The 18,132-nt window shown below is 24.6% G+C and overlaps 1 protein-coding gene across 3 annotated transcripts in view; it reads right to left on the bottom strand.

The window, feature by feature from the left end:
• Window positions 1-5,253: 5,253 nt before the first annotated feature.
• The window catches only part of LOC111634177 (tubby-related protein 3-like), a 71,053-nt gene continuing 58,174 nt past the window's right edge, over window positions 5,254-18,132 (bottom strand). For all 3 annotated transcript variants that reach the window (XM_023378882.1, XM_023378885.1, XM_023378884.1), the window contains exon 11: window positions 5,254-5,593. In XM_023378882.1, the coding sequence (XP_023234650.1) occupies window positions 5,475-5,593 (119 nt within the window). In that variant the 3' untranslated portion in view covers window positions 5,254-5,474. The remainder of the gene's footprint in view (window positions 5,594-18,132) is intronic.

Below are 18,132 nucleotides of genomic sequence, written 5' to 3'. Positions count from 1 at the left end.
GGTTTCTGAGGTCTGCACAACGGATTGCCTTATTACGACTTACCAGGTGGTATTCCACTGTTTCGAATGCAGCTCTCCCTGTGGTGGCTGGGAAGCTCCCCATCCTCCAATTTCTCCAATTCAATAGTAAACATTTCTGTATCTCTAGGGGCAGGGATGTTGATATTAATGGAACCACCTTCAATGCCACAATGTTTGAATTAGACAGGCCTGTATCTATACTCCCATATCCTGCCTTAAGGAAGGGACTCTTTCCTCGTGTTACCGTACAGAGATTGAAGCTTTTACAGATGGATCCAAATCAACGGATGACACGGCAAGTGCCTTTGTGATCTTTCAGGCCCGTGAAGAGGTTTACAATGATTCCTTTGCTCTACACCCGGAATGGTCTTGTTTTCCAAGCTGAGATCTTCGCTGTATTGATGGCAATCAACTGGTACAACACTAACTTTGTGAACAAACTGATAAACATCTTCACAGACAATACTGCGACTGTTGATGCTTTGGGGAATAATGATAATACTCACCATGTTGCGAATGACATCTTCGCTGCAACTTCTACGTCTTTTAACGAGTATGCCATCAATTGGATCAAAGGACACAGCGGCATTCCGTGCTGACTTTCTGGCGCAAAACGTAACGCCTAATCTTCTTACTCCTCCTGCTTACAATCTCATTCCTAAGTCAAGACTTAAATACCTTATCTTGAACAATGCCTTAGAGATCTTCTAGATGAATTGGGACGAGATCCCACAACAACATATAACAAGACGTTTTATCCCAAAGGTGAAGGAACGTGTTCACAGCAAATGGATTTAACCCACACATGATTTAGCCCAATTTTTGACAGAACACGGGCGCTTTCGTGTTTACCTGAAAAGATTTTATTACTGTACTTTAATTCTGACTTCTGTCAGCTCTGTGGGGTGCGGGACGGTGTCATGCACTGTTTATAGAACTGTCTATGCTGAATGACATCAGTCATCAGTGCATGCAGAATGCCAATATGAACAATATAGACTGACCAGTAAAGCCTGATTTTTTTCTTACAAAGCAACAGCAACTTTTAACTTGTTAAAGGAATTTGTTTCACTCTATTCTATTAGATATGGGATTCATTGACCTCAACAACAATACAATTTTAAAGAACCTTTAGTACCTTCTNTAGCCTTGGTGCCAATGTATACATACGCATTGCTCTATTATAACAGCATGTACAGGTACAACAATGTTACTTTAGTTATAGTTTACTTTTATTTTTATTCTTTTATTTTTTAGTCTTTTATTTAATTTTCTTCTTATTTTGATTTATTTTAATTCATTTATTTTATTTTATTTTATTTTACTTTCCCTTTTCTCTGCCATTATATTATTGTATCCCTTGTATGACTAACAACGTATATCTACTATGTATTTTTCTGTATTTCTGCCTGGCTGTGCTCAGTGGTGTCGGACAATAAAGATTATTTTGTCTGACCGACTGACTGACCAGTGGTGATTTACGTCATACGAAGTGGTTTCTCAGACGCCTGTACTGCTCAGCAGTACAGGCAGTTTACAAGTGGTCTCCACATTAGTGGTCGCCTGCCAATAATATGGAAAGAGACAAAGTTCCGTAGCGAGGCTTTCACCTGTCTCAGGATGGTAGGTAAGCATGCTCCTGCAGCTGTCTTGTCTCACGATCAGACGATCATCTCACTTGGTGGTCTGTCTGGGGCATCCAGAACCTGGCCGCCGTGTATGTGTTATGTGTGCCCTCATGTTCCGCTGCCCCAACAACTGTTCACAGTCAAGTCATAACGGCTAAATGGAGGGAAATTTAACGAAACGGCCATCCTGCTTTCTTCGACCATATGGCTTTTTCCAAACTCTGTCAGCTGCGAATAATGTCTTTGACTGCGTTATATAGGAATACTTAGCATTTCTATACAACGCAGTCAAAGACATTATTCGCAGTCAAATACATACAGGATAATAAATAGAAATAGAAGACTTTAAAGATATGCATATTTTACTTTCTTCATTCTTGCCGTTCATTGTAATTTACTTTTGATATAGAACTAGAAGAAGAATGTATGCTTGTTTATTAAGTATCACTATAAATTTCATTTGTAAGAATTTTCTATCGTTAGCAGATAATTATCTAATCATCTAAACAGTAAAAATTTTATCAAATTATAGATTATATTTTCGAGAACTCAAATAACTTTTTAAAGTGTTTAACTTAATAAAATAAGTTTAAGTCTAACCCCAATTAAAGCTTCTATTAATGAGTATGAAAATTATGTTTTTTTCTCGCTTCTATTTTTTTTAATATGTAAAACATATTTTGAACTCAAAAACCATTTAAAATAATTAAATATAGCATAAGTTTAGATGACAGAATTCTTATCTGTTATTTTAGATATAAGATATCATGCCAAATCGTTCAGAAAAATAATCAAAAGAGGATGACAGGTGATGAGTTTTTAGCTTTTCAAAACTTTAGCTCAAAAATAATGGTTTTTCTTCTTAAACTTACTCGTACTTGTCAAATTCAACAATGAAGCAGATGTTTTGAATGTACAGTACAGTACGTAAGCATTTTCATTTAATATTTTCATTGTTATTACTATATTCATTACAAAAGTTTTACTAGGTACGAGCAAATTATTTCTATTTACAATCATTTATTTGATAATGTTTTAATTTGCATATTAGTTAACTATAAAAATTTATTTCAAGAATATTTTTATGACATGCACTTTATATAAAACCTTATGCTACAGATGAATATATTTTATCGTAACTAACTATAATTTATATTGCGCATTTTCAGGATGTAATATATTAAAAATTCCTTTGAAAATAGCAATAGTTTAAGTATTTTACATTTTACATTTTTTCTTATAGACCTATAGTACTTTTTTCACGAAAAATCGAATCCCAGATTGCGATTGTTTTCACATTTCAAGTTCAGTTTGTAAAATACTCGTAGAATATGTGTCGTTAATCGATGATTAACCATAATTTAAAAGAAAATAAATAATAAAATTGGAATGATAAATATATCATATTTACGTATCAATATTAATAAGTTTTGATGTAATCCAATACGGAAAATAACAGTAATGCATTTTGTTTTTAATCCTTACAAAGTTCTTGTTGCATTTCAGAATATCTTTAATTATTACAAGTGAACACTTCGTATTTTATTGTTTACAATACGCATTTGTACATTTTTATGTATTCTTTAATCGAATACATTGCATCATATTCAGAATATACATAAAGTTTCGCATTTAGCACTATGATCATTTAAAATTAGTTACATTTTAAAGAACGTAATTACAGGTAATTTTGTTTGTGAAATTAACATAAATGTTTTTGAATTTTGATCAAGAATGCAAATTGATATCATCTCAAATAGAAAATTGATATGACATAATTTAGATAATTTAGTGAAGTGAATTTGTATAAAACAATACTGTTGTTAAACTTTATTCGAGTTTTATAGTCAAAAGTTTTGCTTATAACAACTTCAAAATCATCTGTTATATTAATCTTAAGTCTTATATCTGTAATATAAGACGGTGTAGTCGAAATGGGTAGATACTATTCGCGAATGTTCGAATACTTTCCAGTATTCGAGATTCGAAATCGCGAATATTACGTTGATGTAAAATAAATTCGATTACTACAATTACCTCCGATATCGTTCCATGTGTAAAGTCAAAGCGAAGGATCCAGAAGTACCCGAAGAGACACAAAAATAAACGTTATTTGAATTATTAATAAATGTCTTTTATTAACACTAGCACGACGATTGTTTTGCAAAATGGTCATATAAACCATATTTGCCATCATAAAGTTCGAACAAATAATATTTTTTTTGGTGTCAATGGTTTCCCCTTTTTCCGCTGCTACATACACAGACAACATCTTTTTAACATCTCGTGTTTAATTTGTGACAAGAAAAGACGCAGACTATATCCTAAACGTTTTCCAATTCTTATTTTCGTAAATAAAAGTGTGCAGTAGATGAGAATGAGAACTATTATTTGTTAGCCTATCGTACAATGGTGTCCATAGTTAAAGTAATAAACACAAAACCTGTGTAAAATCAATACCATAAAACGTGAATACCTTAATCTTAGATCATATGTAAATCATCAAAGTACTATACTATCACTCAAGTGTCATGCAAATAAGGTACAAGTACAATGGCAGTACACCCGTGCGACAAATTGTGATGGGTTGTATATATATGTATACAGCAAAATCTTTTTTGATAATCAGTCATGTGCTAGGACTGCTAACAGTGAGGAAGTGTTCCTGATACATCTTAGTTTATCAGGCATGCCTCAGAGAACGTATTTGGATGATTTATTGAGATGGAAGGCAATTCATTTCTGTGTTTTTGCCATATATTGTACTGTACAGTATATTTGTGTGTATTGCTTTAATTTCGTACAGGAGTATAGTTGAGATAAGAGTGCCTGAAGAAGCTACTTTAAAGCTCAAAGTCAAATTAAAAGTTTGAAGTTTCATTTCTCAAAAGTTAGTAAATTGTAGAGATGGTAGAATATCGCTTTTCCCGAATTAAATATTAACCAGATCTCGAATAATTGAATACCCCGAGCACCTGTAATTCTTAGTAAGTACTCTGTAATTATTCAAATATTTTTAATTTTTGACTTATTCCTCTCTGGTACTTCTGAATTGGTCATTGTGACTGTACTGTACGTATAGTGTGATATTGGAGGCATTCATAATATTGAAATTTATTCTTTTTATTAACGTAATATTAGAGATGTGAAATATCGGATTCTTTCAAGTTTTCCAGTAGTAAATAGTTTTTAATATGTTAATTTATTAATATATTAAAATAAATAAAACAAATTAAATAATAAATATTGAATACATTATTAACTAAAGAAATTATATCATATAATTAAAATAAGTATTCGGGGTACGAAGTCCAGTTAATATTCAAATACGAAAAAATGATATTCACCCATCTCTAAATAATAACTATTAATAAGATTTTAATATGTTTATCTACTCTTCAAATATGTAAAATTTCATTTATTGTTAACAAATAATGACTAAATGCATGAAAAATTAAGCACAATCCTTTAAATTCATGAATATATAAATATTTAGCTTTGTTCGTCGCTTTAAAATAATCGATATGTAAATTATTTTTATTTTCGTTACTTTATTAATCTATATTTATCCACGGCAGTTATTCGACTGGCTGGATAAATATAATTTACAAGTATAATAAGTTAAAAAATTTGTTCAAACTATTGTTTACAAATAAAATTTCGAAAGTTTATCCTTTTCTTTTTAGAATAAAAGTTACAAATTAAAAAAGGAAAACAAAAATGGTGAGTATACATCTAAAATCGCGATTCTCGATGTCGTTAGACGAGAGTCCATTTCAGGATTGTAAGAAGAGAAGAGATTTACAATCCAGCTGCATGTTATTATCAGTTGGACAATACATTAGCTAGAGCAATTCCAAATGCTTGCACGGCACACAATGGATAAGAATATTCTAAGTTGAAAGAATTTTCGTCTATTCTTCCGAAATTCATTATTCTTATACCTGAAAATAAGATAAAAAAGAGTAAATCAAGCAATTTTATACGGAACTTTAATCATTTGGATAATCGTTATCGTGTTTTGGGGTGTATCTGTAACAGATGTTATCACTTTTTGAGTTGCAGAGTAACGTGTTATTATGGAAATTGGTTGATAAATTTTAAAAAGTTTACATGAATCTAAAGTCCTCTGTAAGTACAGTTATAGTCTGGATGTTCTATAAAGTTCAAACTTCAGAAATAGCCTTCATTAAACAAAAATATCTTTCACAATTGGAAAAAAATAAAATAAAATATAAAATCATTCTATCAATATGACCTATAAAATGTAAATGCTTGATAAACAGAAGTAAATTGCAAATTTTCTTAATGATAATTGGTTTCATGAGGATTGATTTCATATATGAGATCAATCATTGTCAAACCTAGATTCTTGATCCTAGACTATACCTATTTTTGTCTCTAGTACTTTTATTGGCAAAGTTTCAACAATTATTAAAGAAAATTAAATGATATTTTTATGTTTCTGACAATTTACAAATCTCTACAATATCATATGATATAATTCGAATANAGCTATGCTACTGTTTATTCATAATTTATAAATTTAAATTTATTATAAAGTTTTATATTTGATTTATGTGCATGTGTTCATATATTTTTATGCAACTGACTTCGAGATTTTAGATTTTTCATCTCTTTCTTGATTTATAAAGCTATTACTATTATATTTTCATACATTATTTAACCTTTTTCTTTGAAATAATTTTATAAGATAGTCATTTCAGCAAATGTTTGTTTATTCTTATCGAGAACAGCGGTGACATATAGCCCATTCTACTAAAAGTAGAAATCCTGTTTTTGTATTCATAGCAACGATCTTCTTCACTGTATTCGAGTCAAGTATCATTTATGTGACGTAACGTTGGCATGTTTCATCTGCAAACAATAATATGTTTGTAAATTTAGTGTTTGACTTGTTAAAATATCCTTAAGTTTACATCACTAAACACTTTACGAATAGATAAATTCCTCTTTAAACTTTATTTCTATTGGTCTATTTGAATTTGGATGCGCTAATTACAACTGAGTTTGCATAAGGTAAAATTTATTAAATACTCTAGGATTTACGTTGTTTAATTTGCATTTTACAAATCGATTTTTGTCGATCTTGCAGCTTCTATACTTCAACCCGATAAAGCTTAAAGGGGATTAACGTGCTTCGTATGAAATAGGATCATTTAAGAAAATTATCATTTTTAGATGTTGTTACTATAATAAAATACAGAAAAGGATTTTACATGTAAAATAATATAAAATATCTTTTAACTCTTATTTATACTATATGTTTACGATGTGTAATTAGGATTATTTTTGCAGACAAAGTCGTATCTTCACAATAATAAAATTTTTCAAGCGAGTCTACTTTAAATTTTTAAAGAGAATCATGCAACATTGTCATTGAATTTTATTTTTCAAAAATATTAAAAATAATTCACGTTTTCTATATATTTATATACAGTATAGAATTTTAAAATAAGGTATTAACGTACGCTTATTTATATGATACTTCTGATACTTGTAAATTAGATGGCTTATGTAACATTCAGATAAAAAGATATATTACAAATGAAAACTTAGTTCTCTTATCTGTTAAGCATCTAATTGATGACTATAATGTCAGAAGTATTATTACAGTCTCATCTTATCACTATAATTAATGAAAGAAAGGTCTTAGTAAAATGTATTTAACAAAGAAATAAAATTGAATGATTATAATGTTGACCTTTTAATACTTTTTCATATGTGATAATTATTTATAATTAATATATATGAAAGGAAATGAAGATAGTTTTATTCCTGTCTTACTAAATTTTCGAGATGTTGTCTATAAAGTAGATTGTTTTGGAGAATTCTTAGAAATCTTATCGAAAGTTTTGAAATCCAATTTTGTTTTCTTTTGATGCTTCTCTTCTTACATGTAGAGAGTATTGTAGTTTGTTTTCAATCAGTGTCTACTATAAAGATTAAGAGTTGTTATTGTCGAGATGGTCTTCAATTTTCTTAATAGTCTATATTTCTCCTCAAAAATTATTTTCATTAGTTAAACAATATAATCATATCTGTATTCCATTTTTATATATAAAAAAGTAAGACATACACCGTAAAACACCGTAAAATTTTATTTCATAATTTATTCTTAGCTTTCAAAATGAAAAATACATATTAATCATTATTTAATCGTTTCGTCATTTAAAATTTAGAGAACTTTATTAATCGTATTTGCAACTTATAACAACAGTTATAGATTTTGACTTTAAGGTTAATTAAGTTGCACTATTACAATTTAATTAACTAGAACTTTAACAAAAATGTGTGACATACTCAACGATGTGAAATCTGTGCAATTAATTCTTCCGAGAAATTTATAATCTCTACATCAAACTATGTATTTACTGTATTTTTCTTATTAAATTCTTATAAGAGTATACTAAATTTTTAATGCAATTTTAGATGTCATAAATTGATCTCAAGGCTAGTCTTATATGTTTCTTGTGATTGGATAAACTTAGAAGATTAATATACTAGTATATAGAATATATACTAGTATATTAATTAATTGTACTAGTATATACTTTAGAATATATATTCTAAATAACGAAATGACTTTCAAAGATTACATAAATGACAGATTTAAATAAAATAAAATTATAAACATAGAATATGGATAAATATAGTAGATAAAAGATCTCTAAATGTTTGAGGATTGCATAATGATTTATTGAAAAAATTAGGGTATAATATATCTATTTGAACTATCTTAATAATTATTTAATCAATGAATAATAGTTAACACAGTCTTATTCTGCATTTTTAGACCTTTCATCTTTTTAATTTAGAAAAACGTTATTTATTTCTATAAGAATCTTTTCGGTTTTTTAAATCCATTTTCTTCAACGTCTCACCGTTATTAATTTATTAACGTTCTCCCTTATATAATTAACTTAAAATTTTTTACAACTTTTAATTAGTCATTACTTGTTATTTTTATCCAATTTTTAATTTCAACATTAATCCAATGAAGAATTTTTAATAAAAACGTCAGAATGTAATATCAAAAAGTTATTGCTTGGAAACTATTTTGTAAACGTCTCTGCATATCTCATGATAACATAATACAGTAGTCGCTATCGCACATAAAAATACGCGATAAAAGTGTTATCACGCCTCAAACTATCTGAAGCTACAATAGATAACCTTCCTTTTATTCGAAATAACGATTGCTGTTGTTTTACATACAAAAGAATCGTTTCAAATAACTTTTCTATTGCATATTCTTTCCAAAGTAGTCAATAATTCATACAAAGTATTCATATAAATATCTTAACTGAATTTATGCATATTGATAGTAGATTTACATAAATTTAGTTAAAAAATGTTTTTCCCCGTATTGATTTTTTTCATATTATAGACTAGATGATATATTATTATTTCTAAATTTTATTTAAAATCCACTTTTCAGTTTACTTATAATGATCTTTATAATAAATTAAGCTTATAATATTATTTTTCAACTTTACAAGGAGTCGTTATTTTAATATCTTATTCTATTACTTCTTATTGATTAAAATATTGTCCAGAAAAAGATCTTTATTTTGATTTCTTTCTTACGTAATCAATATAATGATACTTTTAAACTAATTACAAAAATAATATTGTGTTTAAATATCGATAGTAACAACTCTTATTTAGAAAAAACTACGCACCAAAAGACATTGGACCCAAATAAAATTTTATTGGTGCGAACGTAATGATGATGGTATTGTAATAAATGATTACAATATCATAGAAAGAGGACGATTTCCTGCACAACAACAATACAATTTTAAAGAACCTTTAGTACCTTCTAGGATCTCTTGCCTAGATACATATAGCGATATATCGGGTATGGAGACATACAAGCGCCGTATGATATTCTGCCAAAGATTTGTCATAGATTTTGCAATCGACGCAACATATTTCTCACACTCGTAGATGACCGAAATTGGCATTTTATTTGATTCCAGAAATGTTCTATGGACGAAAAACATAAAGACCGGGCAAAAAAAAAAAAAAAAAAAAAAAAAAAAAAAAAAAAAAAAAAAAAAAAAAAAAAAAAAAAAAAAAAAAAAAAAAAAAAAAAAAAAAAAAAAAAAAAAAAAAAAAAAAAAAAAAAAAAAAAAAAAAAAAAAAAAAAAAAAAAAAAAAAAAAAAAAAAAAAAAAAAAAAAAAAAAAAAAAAAAAAAAAAAAAAAAAAAAAAAAAAAAAAAAAAAAAAAAAAAAAAAAAAAAAAAAAAAAAAAAAAAAAAAAAAAAAAAAAAAAAAAAAAAAAAAAAAAAAAAAAAAAAAAAAAAAAAAAAAAAAAAAAAAAAAAAAAAAAAAAAAAAAAAAAAAAAAAAAAAAAAAAAAAAAAAAAAAAAAAAAAAAAAAAAAAAAAAAAAAAAAAAAAAAAAAAAAAAAAAAAAAAAAAAAAAAAAAAAAAAAAAAAAAAAAAAAAAAAAAAAAAAAAAAAAAAAAAAAAAAAAAAAAAAAAAAAAAAAAAAAAAAAAAAAAAAAAAAAAAAAAAAAAAAAAAAAAAAAAAAAAAAAAAAAAAAAAAAAAAAAAAAAAAAAAAAAAAAAAAAAAAAAAAAAAAAAAAAAAAAAAAAAAAAAAAAAAAAAAAAAAAAAAAAAAAAAAAAAAAAAAAAAAAAAAAAAAAAAAAAAAAAAAAAAAAAAAAAAAAAAAAAAAAAAAAAAAAAAAAAAAAAAAAAAAAAAAAAAAAAAAAAAAAAAAAAAAAAAAAAAAAAAAAAAAAAAAAAAAAAAAAAAAAAAAAAAAAAAAAAAAAAAAAAAAAAAAAAAAAAAAAAAAAAAAAAAAAAAAAAAAAAAAAAAAAAAAAAAAAAAAAAAAAAAAAAAAAAAAAAAAAAAAAAAAAAAAAAAAAAAAAAAAAAAAAAAAAAAAAAAAAAAAAAAAAAAAAAAAAAAAAAAAAAAAAAAAAAAAAAAAAAAAAAAAAAAAAAAAAAAAAAAAAAAAAAAAAAAAAAAAAAAAAAAAAAAAAAAAAAAAAAAAAAAAAAAAAAAAAAAAAAAAAAAAAAAAAAAAAAAAAAAAAAAAAAAAAAAAAAAAAAAAAAAAAAAAAAAAAAAAAAAAAAAAAAAAAAAAAAAAAAAAAAAAAAAAAAAAAAAAAAAAAAAAAAAAAAAAAAAAAAAAAAAAAAAAAAAAAAAAAAAAAAAAAAAAAAAAAAAAAAAAAAAAAAAAAAAAAAAAAAAAAAAAAAAAAAAAAAAAAAAAAAAAAAAAAAAAAAAAAAAAAAAAAAAAAAAAAAAAAAAAAAAAAAAAAAAAAAAAAAAAAAAAAAAAAAAAAAAAAAAAAAAAAAAAAAAAAAAAAAAAAAAAAAAAAAAAAAAAAAAAAAAAAAAAAAAAAAAAAAAAAAAAAAAAAAAAAAAAAAAAAAAAAAAAAAAAAAAAAAAAAAAAAAAAAAAAAAAAAAAAAAAAAAAAAAAAAAAAAAAAAAAAAAAAAAAAAAAAAAAAAAAAAAAAAAAAAAAAAAAAAAAAAAAAAAAAAAAAAAAAAAAAAAAAAAAAAAAAAAAAAAAAAAAAAAAAAAAAAAAAAAAAAAAAAAAAAAAAAAAAAAAAAAAAAAAAAAAAAAAAAAAAAAAAAAAAAAAAAAAAAAAAAAAAAAAAAAAAAAAAAAAAAAAAAAAAAAAAAAAAAAAAAAAAAAAAAAAAAAAAAAAAAAAAAAAAAAAAAAAAAAAAAAAAAAAAAAAAAAAAAAAAAAAAAAAAAAAAAAAAAAAAAAAAAAAAAAAAAAAAAAAAAAAAAAAAAAAAAAAAAAAAAAAAAAAAAAAAAAAAAAAAAAAAAAAAAAAAAAAAAAAAAAAAAAAAAAAAAAAAAAAAAAAAAAAAAAAAAAAAAAAAAAAAAAAAAAAAAAAAAAAAAAAAAAAAAAAAAAAAAAAAAAAAAAAAAAAAAAAAAAAAAAAAAAAAAAAAAAAAAAAAAAAAAAAAAAAAAAAAAAAAAAAAAAAAAAAAAAAAAAAAAAAAAAAAAAAAAAAAAAAAAAAAAAAAAAAAAAAAAAAAAAAAAAAAAAAAAAAAAAAAAAAAAAAAAAAAAAAAAAAAAAAAAAAAAAAAAAAAAAAAAAAAAAAAAAAAAAAAAAAAAAAAAAAAAAAAAAAAAAAAAAAAAAAAAAAAAAAAAAAAAAAAAAAAAAAAAAAAAAAAAAAAAAAAAAAAAAAAAAAANTACAGTCGACCCCCCTATAAGATATAGATACGTTCCAATTTATTAGGAATCCGATTTCTTACAAGTCGTTCCAATCACAGCCCGACACGTGTCAAGTTTACGGACTACGGCTGATTGAAAGGTTTTCTTCCATAAAATTAATCAATTCTACACTAATCCGACTCAACATTTCCAAAATACGTATATTTTTTCGTAGTTTTATAGGAATCGTAATTATAGGGACCGTAATTATAGGGGGGGGGGTCGACTGTACTTTACATAGTTAGAAAGAAAACAAAATGAAGAAATTAAACGTATAATTTTAGTTTTTGCTGTAATGCCGACAGTTTCAGTTTTAGAATAAAAACTCTTTCCTTTTTATGTAATGTATCTCATTCATTTTTTTAATGCGCCCTCTAAAGAGGAATGTATAACCTCACTTAAACTGGCATGTTGGTTTTTACCATATGGAAATATCTGATTTCTTGGTCTCCCCAAATAGACTAGCATGCTGGTCATTCTAAAATACAGTAGTCTGACATTAACTTGAGAAATTCGAATAAGAATTACTGCAATAATAATTCTTATTGTTTCAAATTTAAGATAGTTATAATAAATTTCTGCACACAAAGTTTGAATTTGATAACACAACTTTATGACAACAATCAAGAGTTATGATGGCAAATAGTGTGGAAACAATCTGTTTTAATGTTCACTATTTAAATAAACTTTTGCACTATTGAAATAATACAATATTGCCAACAAACTAAAACTAATGAACTCCATATCATAATTAGCCAAAAATTATTTCATGATAAATATATTTTCCTTTACTTATTCACTGAATTAAAATTTTGTATATAGGTGCTTCCCTACTTACAAACATTCAACTTATAGAAAATTTGACATGTCTAAAATTTAAATTTCACATGGTTTCCAAAATTCTTTTGCCTTTCACGAAGTGGCACAGATATTGATAGTGTCATAGTAACAGCATTTTTCATTACTGTTCACAATTTTTATGACTAGTGCTTCAAAAATGCATCCAAAACACAACAGTAAATCTAGCAATGGGGATAAATGAAAGAAGTGTCACTATTACCATGGAAGCTAAACTGGACATTATAAACTAAGCAGTTTAGGTGAAAAGAAAGTGTGTTTGAAACACTCACTACTAAGTAGTACTTTTAGTGTTTACTTGCTCACACTGTAGTAGTAAGCAGATAAACAAGCATATCATCATCTATTAAGTACATTGAAGGATCAAATACTAACAGTAAGTGGTTATTCTGTGTGTAAATGTACTTTCTAGCTTAGTTTTCAACTTGTGACAAAACCTTGGAAACCTAACCTGTTTGTAAATAGAGGAGCACCTGTATTTCAAATTAATCAATTTATTTTGTAGATTTGAAAGTATATTTATTAAAATATATTAAATTATTATAAATAAAATTAACAGTAACTAATATTTAATAGCAATCTAATAATTAAATACTATTTAACCAAAGCAGAAAGACATCTTTATCAAGCATGAAATGTTCTAGCTATATAAACTTGTAAGAAATGGAAGGATTTTTAGATGAAATTCACTATTGCCATAACAGGAAAAATAAAAATATTTTAAATGTTAGAAACTATAATAAATGTAGTATTAAACTGAGTTTGTTTGTACTGAAAAATCATGCATTCGGTATTTTTTGATTTACTTCAAAAAAATTAATGCAATGCTTTAGCTATGAGAATTTTTAACGACACAAAGCTACTCAAAAAAAGCACTACCTAATGTAAAAAATAATTTCATTGTCAAACTTCAAAAATTTGTTTGTTCAATGTTATTAAATTTAGATATATAATGTCAAATGTATTCATCAATAACAGATATCTACCAGAAATTATGCTGATTATTAAATGATTTTAAATTATGATTTCATTCCTTCTAAACAGAGAAAATAATTACCATTGAATAAGCAATATTTTAAAAGAGACTGATTGCAATATAAAAATGAAAAATTTTAATTGCAAAATGTAAATAATGAAACAAAATAATTGCATAACATAGAAACAATTACACAGAAGTTGTTTGAATTGATTTATGTTTAAATTTAGATTAAGTTTTAAAATGATTAACTGATGGTACATTTGATTTTTCCCCCCTTCACATCTTTTACATAATTAAAAAATAAAGGGAATATTGTAAAAATTGTAAATATATGAAATCATATCAATAATAATAAACATGAAATAATAGCATTATATTAAAAATTTAATTTTTGACATTTTAACATCTTGTTCATGGTTGTATATCATAACTGAATGCTACAATAAAAGTTCACTTTTATAAATTACATAGCAGTAAAGAACTAATTTGTACTTTTCATGCTTTGAAGTAAAATTTCAAAACCATGAAAATGAGAATTCCAACATCATTTTATTTTCTTTAGGACAGAAAAAACAAACTTTTAACATATACAGATTTCATTTTTATTATGCAATCAAAACTATATTGTAACTATTTTGAAGTTTTACTACAGCATAAAAATAAATTTAAAAAGTGCTGCTTTCTTTATAATATATGAATTATCTCAGGAATCTAAGCCAAAATTTAAAATTATTTCAGATCATGAAATGATCTAATCTGACAACATTAGAATAATTTTTTATGACCCATGCCACAATTTTTCAAGCATTATTTTAAAATCATTTTAATAATAAATAAATTTACTTACTATCTACGATGTCTAGGAGATCGTGAACGAGAACGGCTGCAGTAATGATGTCTGTGGCGGCGAGATCGAGAACGGCTCCTAAATTTAAAGTCATTTTTATAATTATATAACGAACTGTATTAACAATAATTTTGATTTTTTGTTATTATTAATGTATATTTTCCCACAAAACCTTATTTTCGTATTTTAATGGTGAATATACGATTAAGATCTGTTGGAAGACTATTCGATAATGGATTCGAATTCAACTGAACCATCGTAATTTATCATGGTTAATTCGGATTAGGGATTCGATTAACTGATTCAAACTCATTGCGAGTTATCCGGCTGCAATAAATAGATCTAGAATTGAGACCGGGTAATGTAAACACTAATATATTATAAACTTGTAGATTAAAATACGCTTATTGTTTATTTTACTTATAAAAGATTAGTATAATGCTTATTGTGTGCTGCGGTCTCTCTAATCCTCGTGTATAATCTAGATTATACTATTAAGCACAGTAATTTATCAATAAGAATTCTACTGTCATTTTAGATTAATATAATAAATTCTTTAATAAAATTTTACATGGTTATATAAAAATTCACTAAAAGATAGCATAGCAAAATTAGTTTAATAGTTATATATAGCATAAACTTTATGCAGATAAATTTATTTCATATATGTGTAGTTACTAAGGCTGAGTTTATCATAGCCAACGACTTTTATGACAGAGCTGTAAAATATTCTTCATTCAAGAACAAGATTGTTTTAAATTTTTATGGTACATAAAGTATTGAAAATATCTATTTTTTCCGAATTGTAAAAAATAATCGATAAAGTAAGTTATTAATGTTTCATACTTTCATGTACTCTTCATTAGTTGACTATTCTTATTATTATTATGCATGAATTTTTTTTGATAAAGATCGTACGGATTAGGTAGAAAGCTTTAAGTAGATAATGCATGAATAAATAAAAAATGAGTATAAAAACCTAAGTAAACTTTAACATTAAAATATTCTTTTTTCTATAAAATCAAAAGTATTTTCATTTGTATTAATCATGTTTACAAATGCAGTTGACGACAGTTGTTTGCTATACTGGAATAGTAGCCTATATTTTAATATCAATATTACGGTATTCGAGCGAATGAAAATAATAACTTAAAATTGAGATAAATTACATTATTCTAACGAAACTAATAGAATTTATATTAGCATATTTTGAATAAAAAATTCCAAAAATACTCTTTTAGAAATTGAAATGTGCGGAGTTTTCAATATACAATTTCAAAAAAAACTAAAAAACACACATACACGTATATATTAGATTGAATTTACTTTTTTTTAAAGTTCTATTCTATAAAATAATACAAAAGTACAGTACATTTTCAATAAGTCGAGCAAAGGCTCTTGCTCGACTTTTCCGGCACTCGAACAGGGAATTAAGAGGGCAGTTAGGAAGTCCGATAATTTTCAATTATACTACGATATGAAATTTACTTCTTTTAAAGCTTTTGTTATTATTAATCTTATTGAATTATGATAAATACATTTTTTAAACGAAGATTTTTAAGTTTAAAAGCACTATAACACTAGCTCGAAATTAAAATTGTGTGTAGTGCCATCCGTTACTAGATGCTATTAAAATAACTTTTACATTATTGATTATTATAAAAAAAATTAACTTTGAGGATAGAGATGAGTGTTTAAAAATATTGTAAATACCAATAACAAACGAAAATTTTTCCATTAAGTCCGATCACACTCGAGAGATGACACGAGACTCCCCTCTATCTCTCCACCTTGAGTTCTGTACTATAAAATTTAATAACACGAATGCCTCTTATGTGCGAGTTAACAAGTCAAATTTCGTTTCTGAATTTTTACCCCATTTTGAGATACTAAAAGAAATAGCACGAACACACACATAGTCTACACTGTGAAATTTTTTTCTTGGTTTTTTTTTATTTATTTTTGGATTTAGGATCTCAAAACGTCGAGATTTGCAAAAAACCCGGAGGGTCAAATTTGACACGAATACAATACTTTCCCGTGTTATGTTATAACAGTTGGGAAAGTAAAACACGTCTCACATTTGGTTTATGTTACCGTGCTTCAATTGTTTGAAATCCCGGGCTGACCTCTTTCGCTATTGTGGAGAAATGTAACTTTACAACTAAAGGTTGTAACATTAGCGTCAACAACTACAACATAATATACACGGGATGTATTCCCGTAAGAATATCGATTGTTTGTCACCTATTACAATTGGTGATTCGGTATTGGTTAATGATCGACTGGTGTTCCTGATCCAATTAGAACACATCAATAGTAAAAGAGCTGGCGAACAACTCGTTTAGAAAGAGTTCGAATGAGTTCGTTTAGGAGATATTATTGTTTGGTGTGAGCACCTGAAGACAAGCAGTCAGAAGAGAATTATCTGAAGGGATCAATCCGAATACGCGGGACCATCGAACAACGGTAAGAACCTCATAACTGTGAATACAATACAATCATTTAAAATTAAAATTAAATTACAACTAATTAAAAAAATAAATACAATAAAAAATTTTAAACTTCTTTATTGTTAATAAATTAATTATCAGAAATATGATTAAGTTTTTACACTCATTTAATGAAGCTAGAATGTACGAATTCGATGTAAATTATATTAGCGCTTATATTAGTAATTTAAGAATAATAGTGATAAAATTTTATGATAAAAATTACACTGTAATGAATCTACAGTGATAATAATTCCAAGAATTTATCTATAAAAAAAGTATTATCAAAAATGTAAGTAAAATTTAACTTAAAAATAATTATAAGGTAAAATCTTATTTAAAAAAAAAAAAAAAAAAAAAACGGAAAAGTCTCAAGATAAATGCAAATCTAAGAATTATATTGTTTAAATAAAATTCTTAAAAACATGCATAATTTTTTAATATAAAAATTCTAATCGAAACAATAATTTGAAAAAACATAAACGCGAAAAAACAAAATTAGAAACTTTTTACTTTTAAGATGAAATTTCAAATCTATTTTCTCTCTCTTGTAAACACTAACAAAGAAATAAAATAAAAACCTAACGCAAGAACAAGAAGAAAACAATTTAACTCGGTATACATCACGTACTGTACAGTACAGTACGACACGTAAACGTGACTGAAACAATTACAAAAGAATACAAATAGAAAAAATTGCAGTGTAGTTCATTATGGACATAAAAATAGAAAAATATGTATAAAAAGAATAAAAGATATGACCAAATAAATAAACAAAAGCAAATTAAAAGCATCTGCAAAACTTAAACAGAAATAACGTGGACAAGAAACGACAAATATGAGATGTGGTTATCATTTATGTGTTTACACTTGTTATATGATACAGAACAGATAGGTAACAATAAATTTTTTAAAACCTTTCTATAGATATCAGAAATATTTTATTTTATTTTTCCATTATTAAATAAAAATTGCGAATTATATAATGCGTATCATGTTAAAAAAAAACAAATAAAAACTTTATTTAAATTCTGTTTAAAATTCTCGCATATCGATTTATTGATCTATGTGAATTTATATTTATATAAAAAAA

This window comes from Centruroides sculpturatus, unplaced genomic scaffold (genome assembly GCF_000671375.1).
Source record: "Centruroides sculpturatus isolate CEXI.00-Female unplaced genomic scaffold, Cexi_2.0 scaffold741, whole genome shotgun sequence".
In the NCBI taxonomy this organism is placed as follows: domain Eukaryota; kingdom Metazoa; phylum Arthropoda; class Arachnida; order Scorpiones; family Buthidae; genus Centruroides; species Centruroides sculpturatus.
This window is presented reverse-complemented; position numbering and strand designations above follow the sequence as displayed.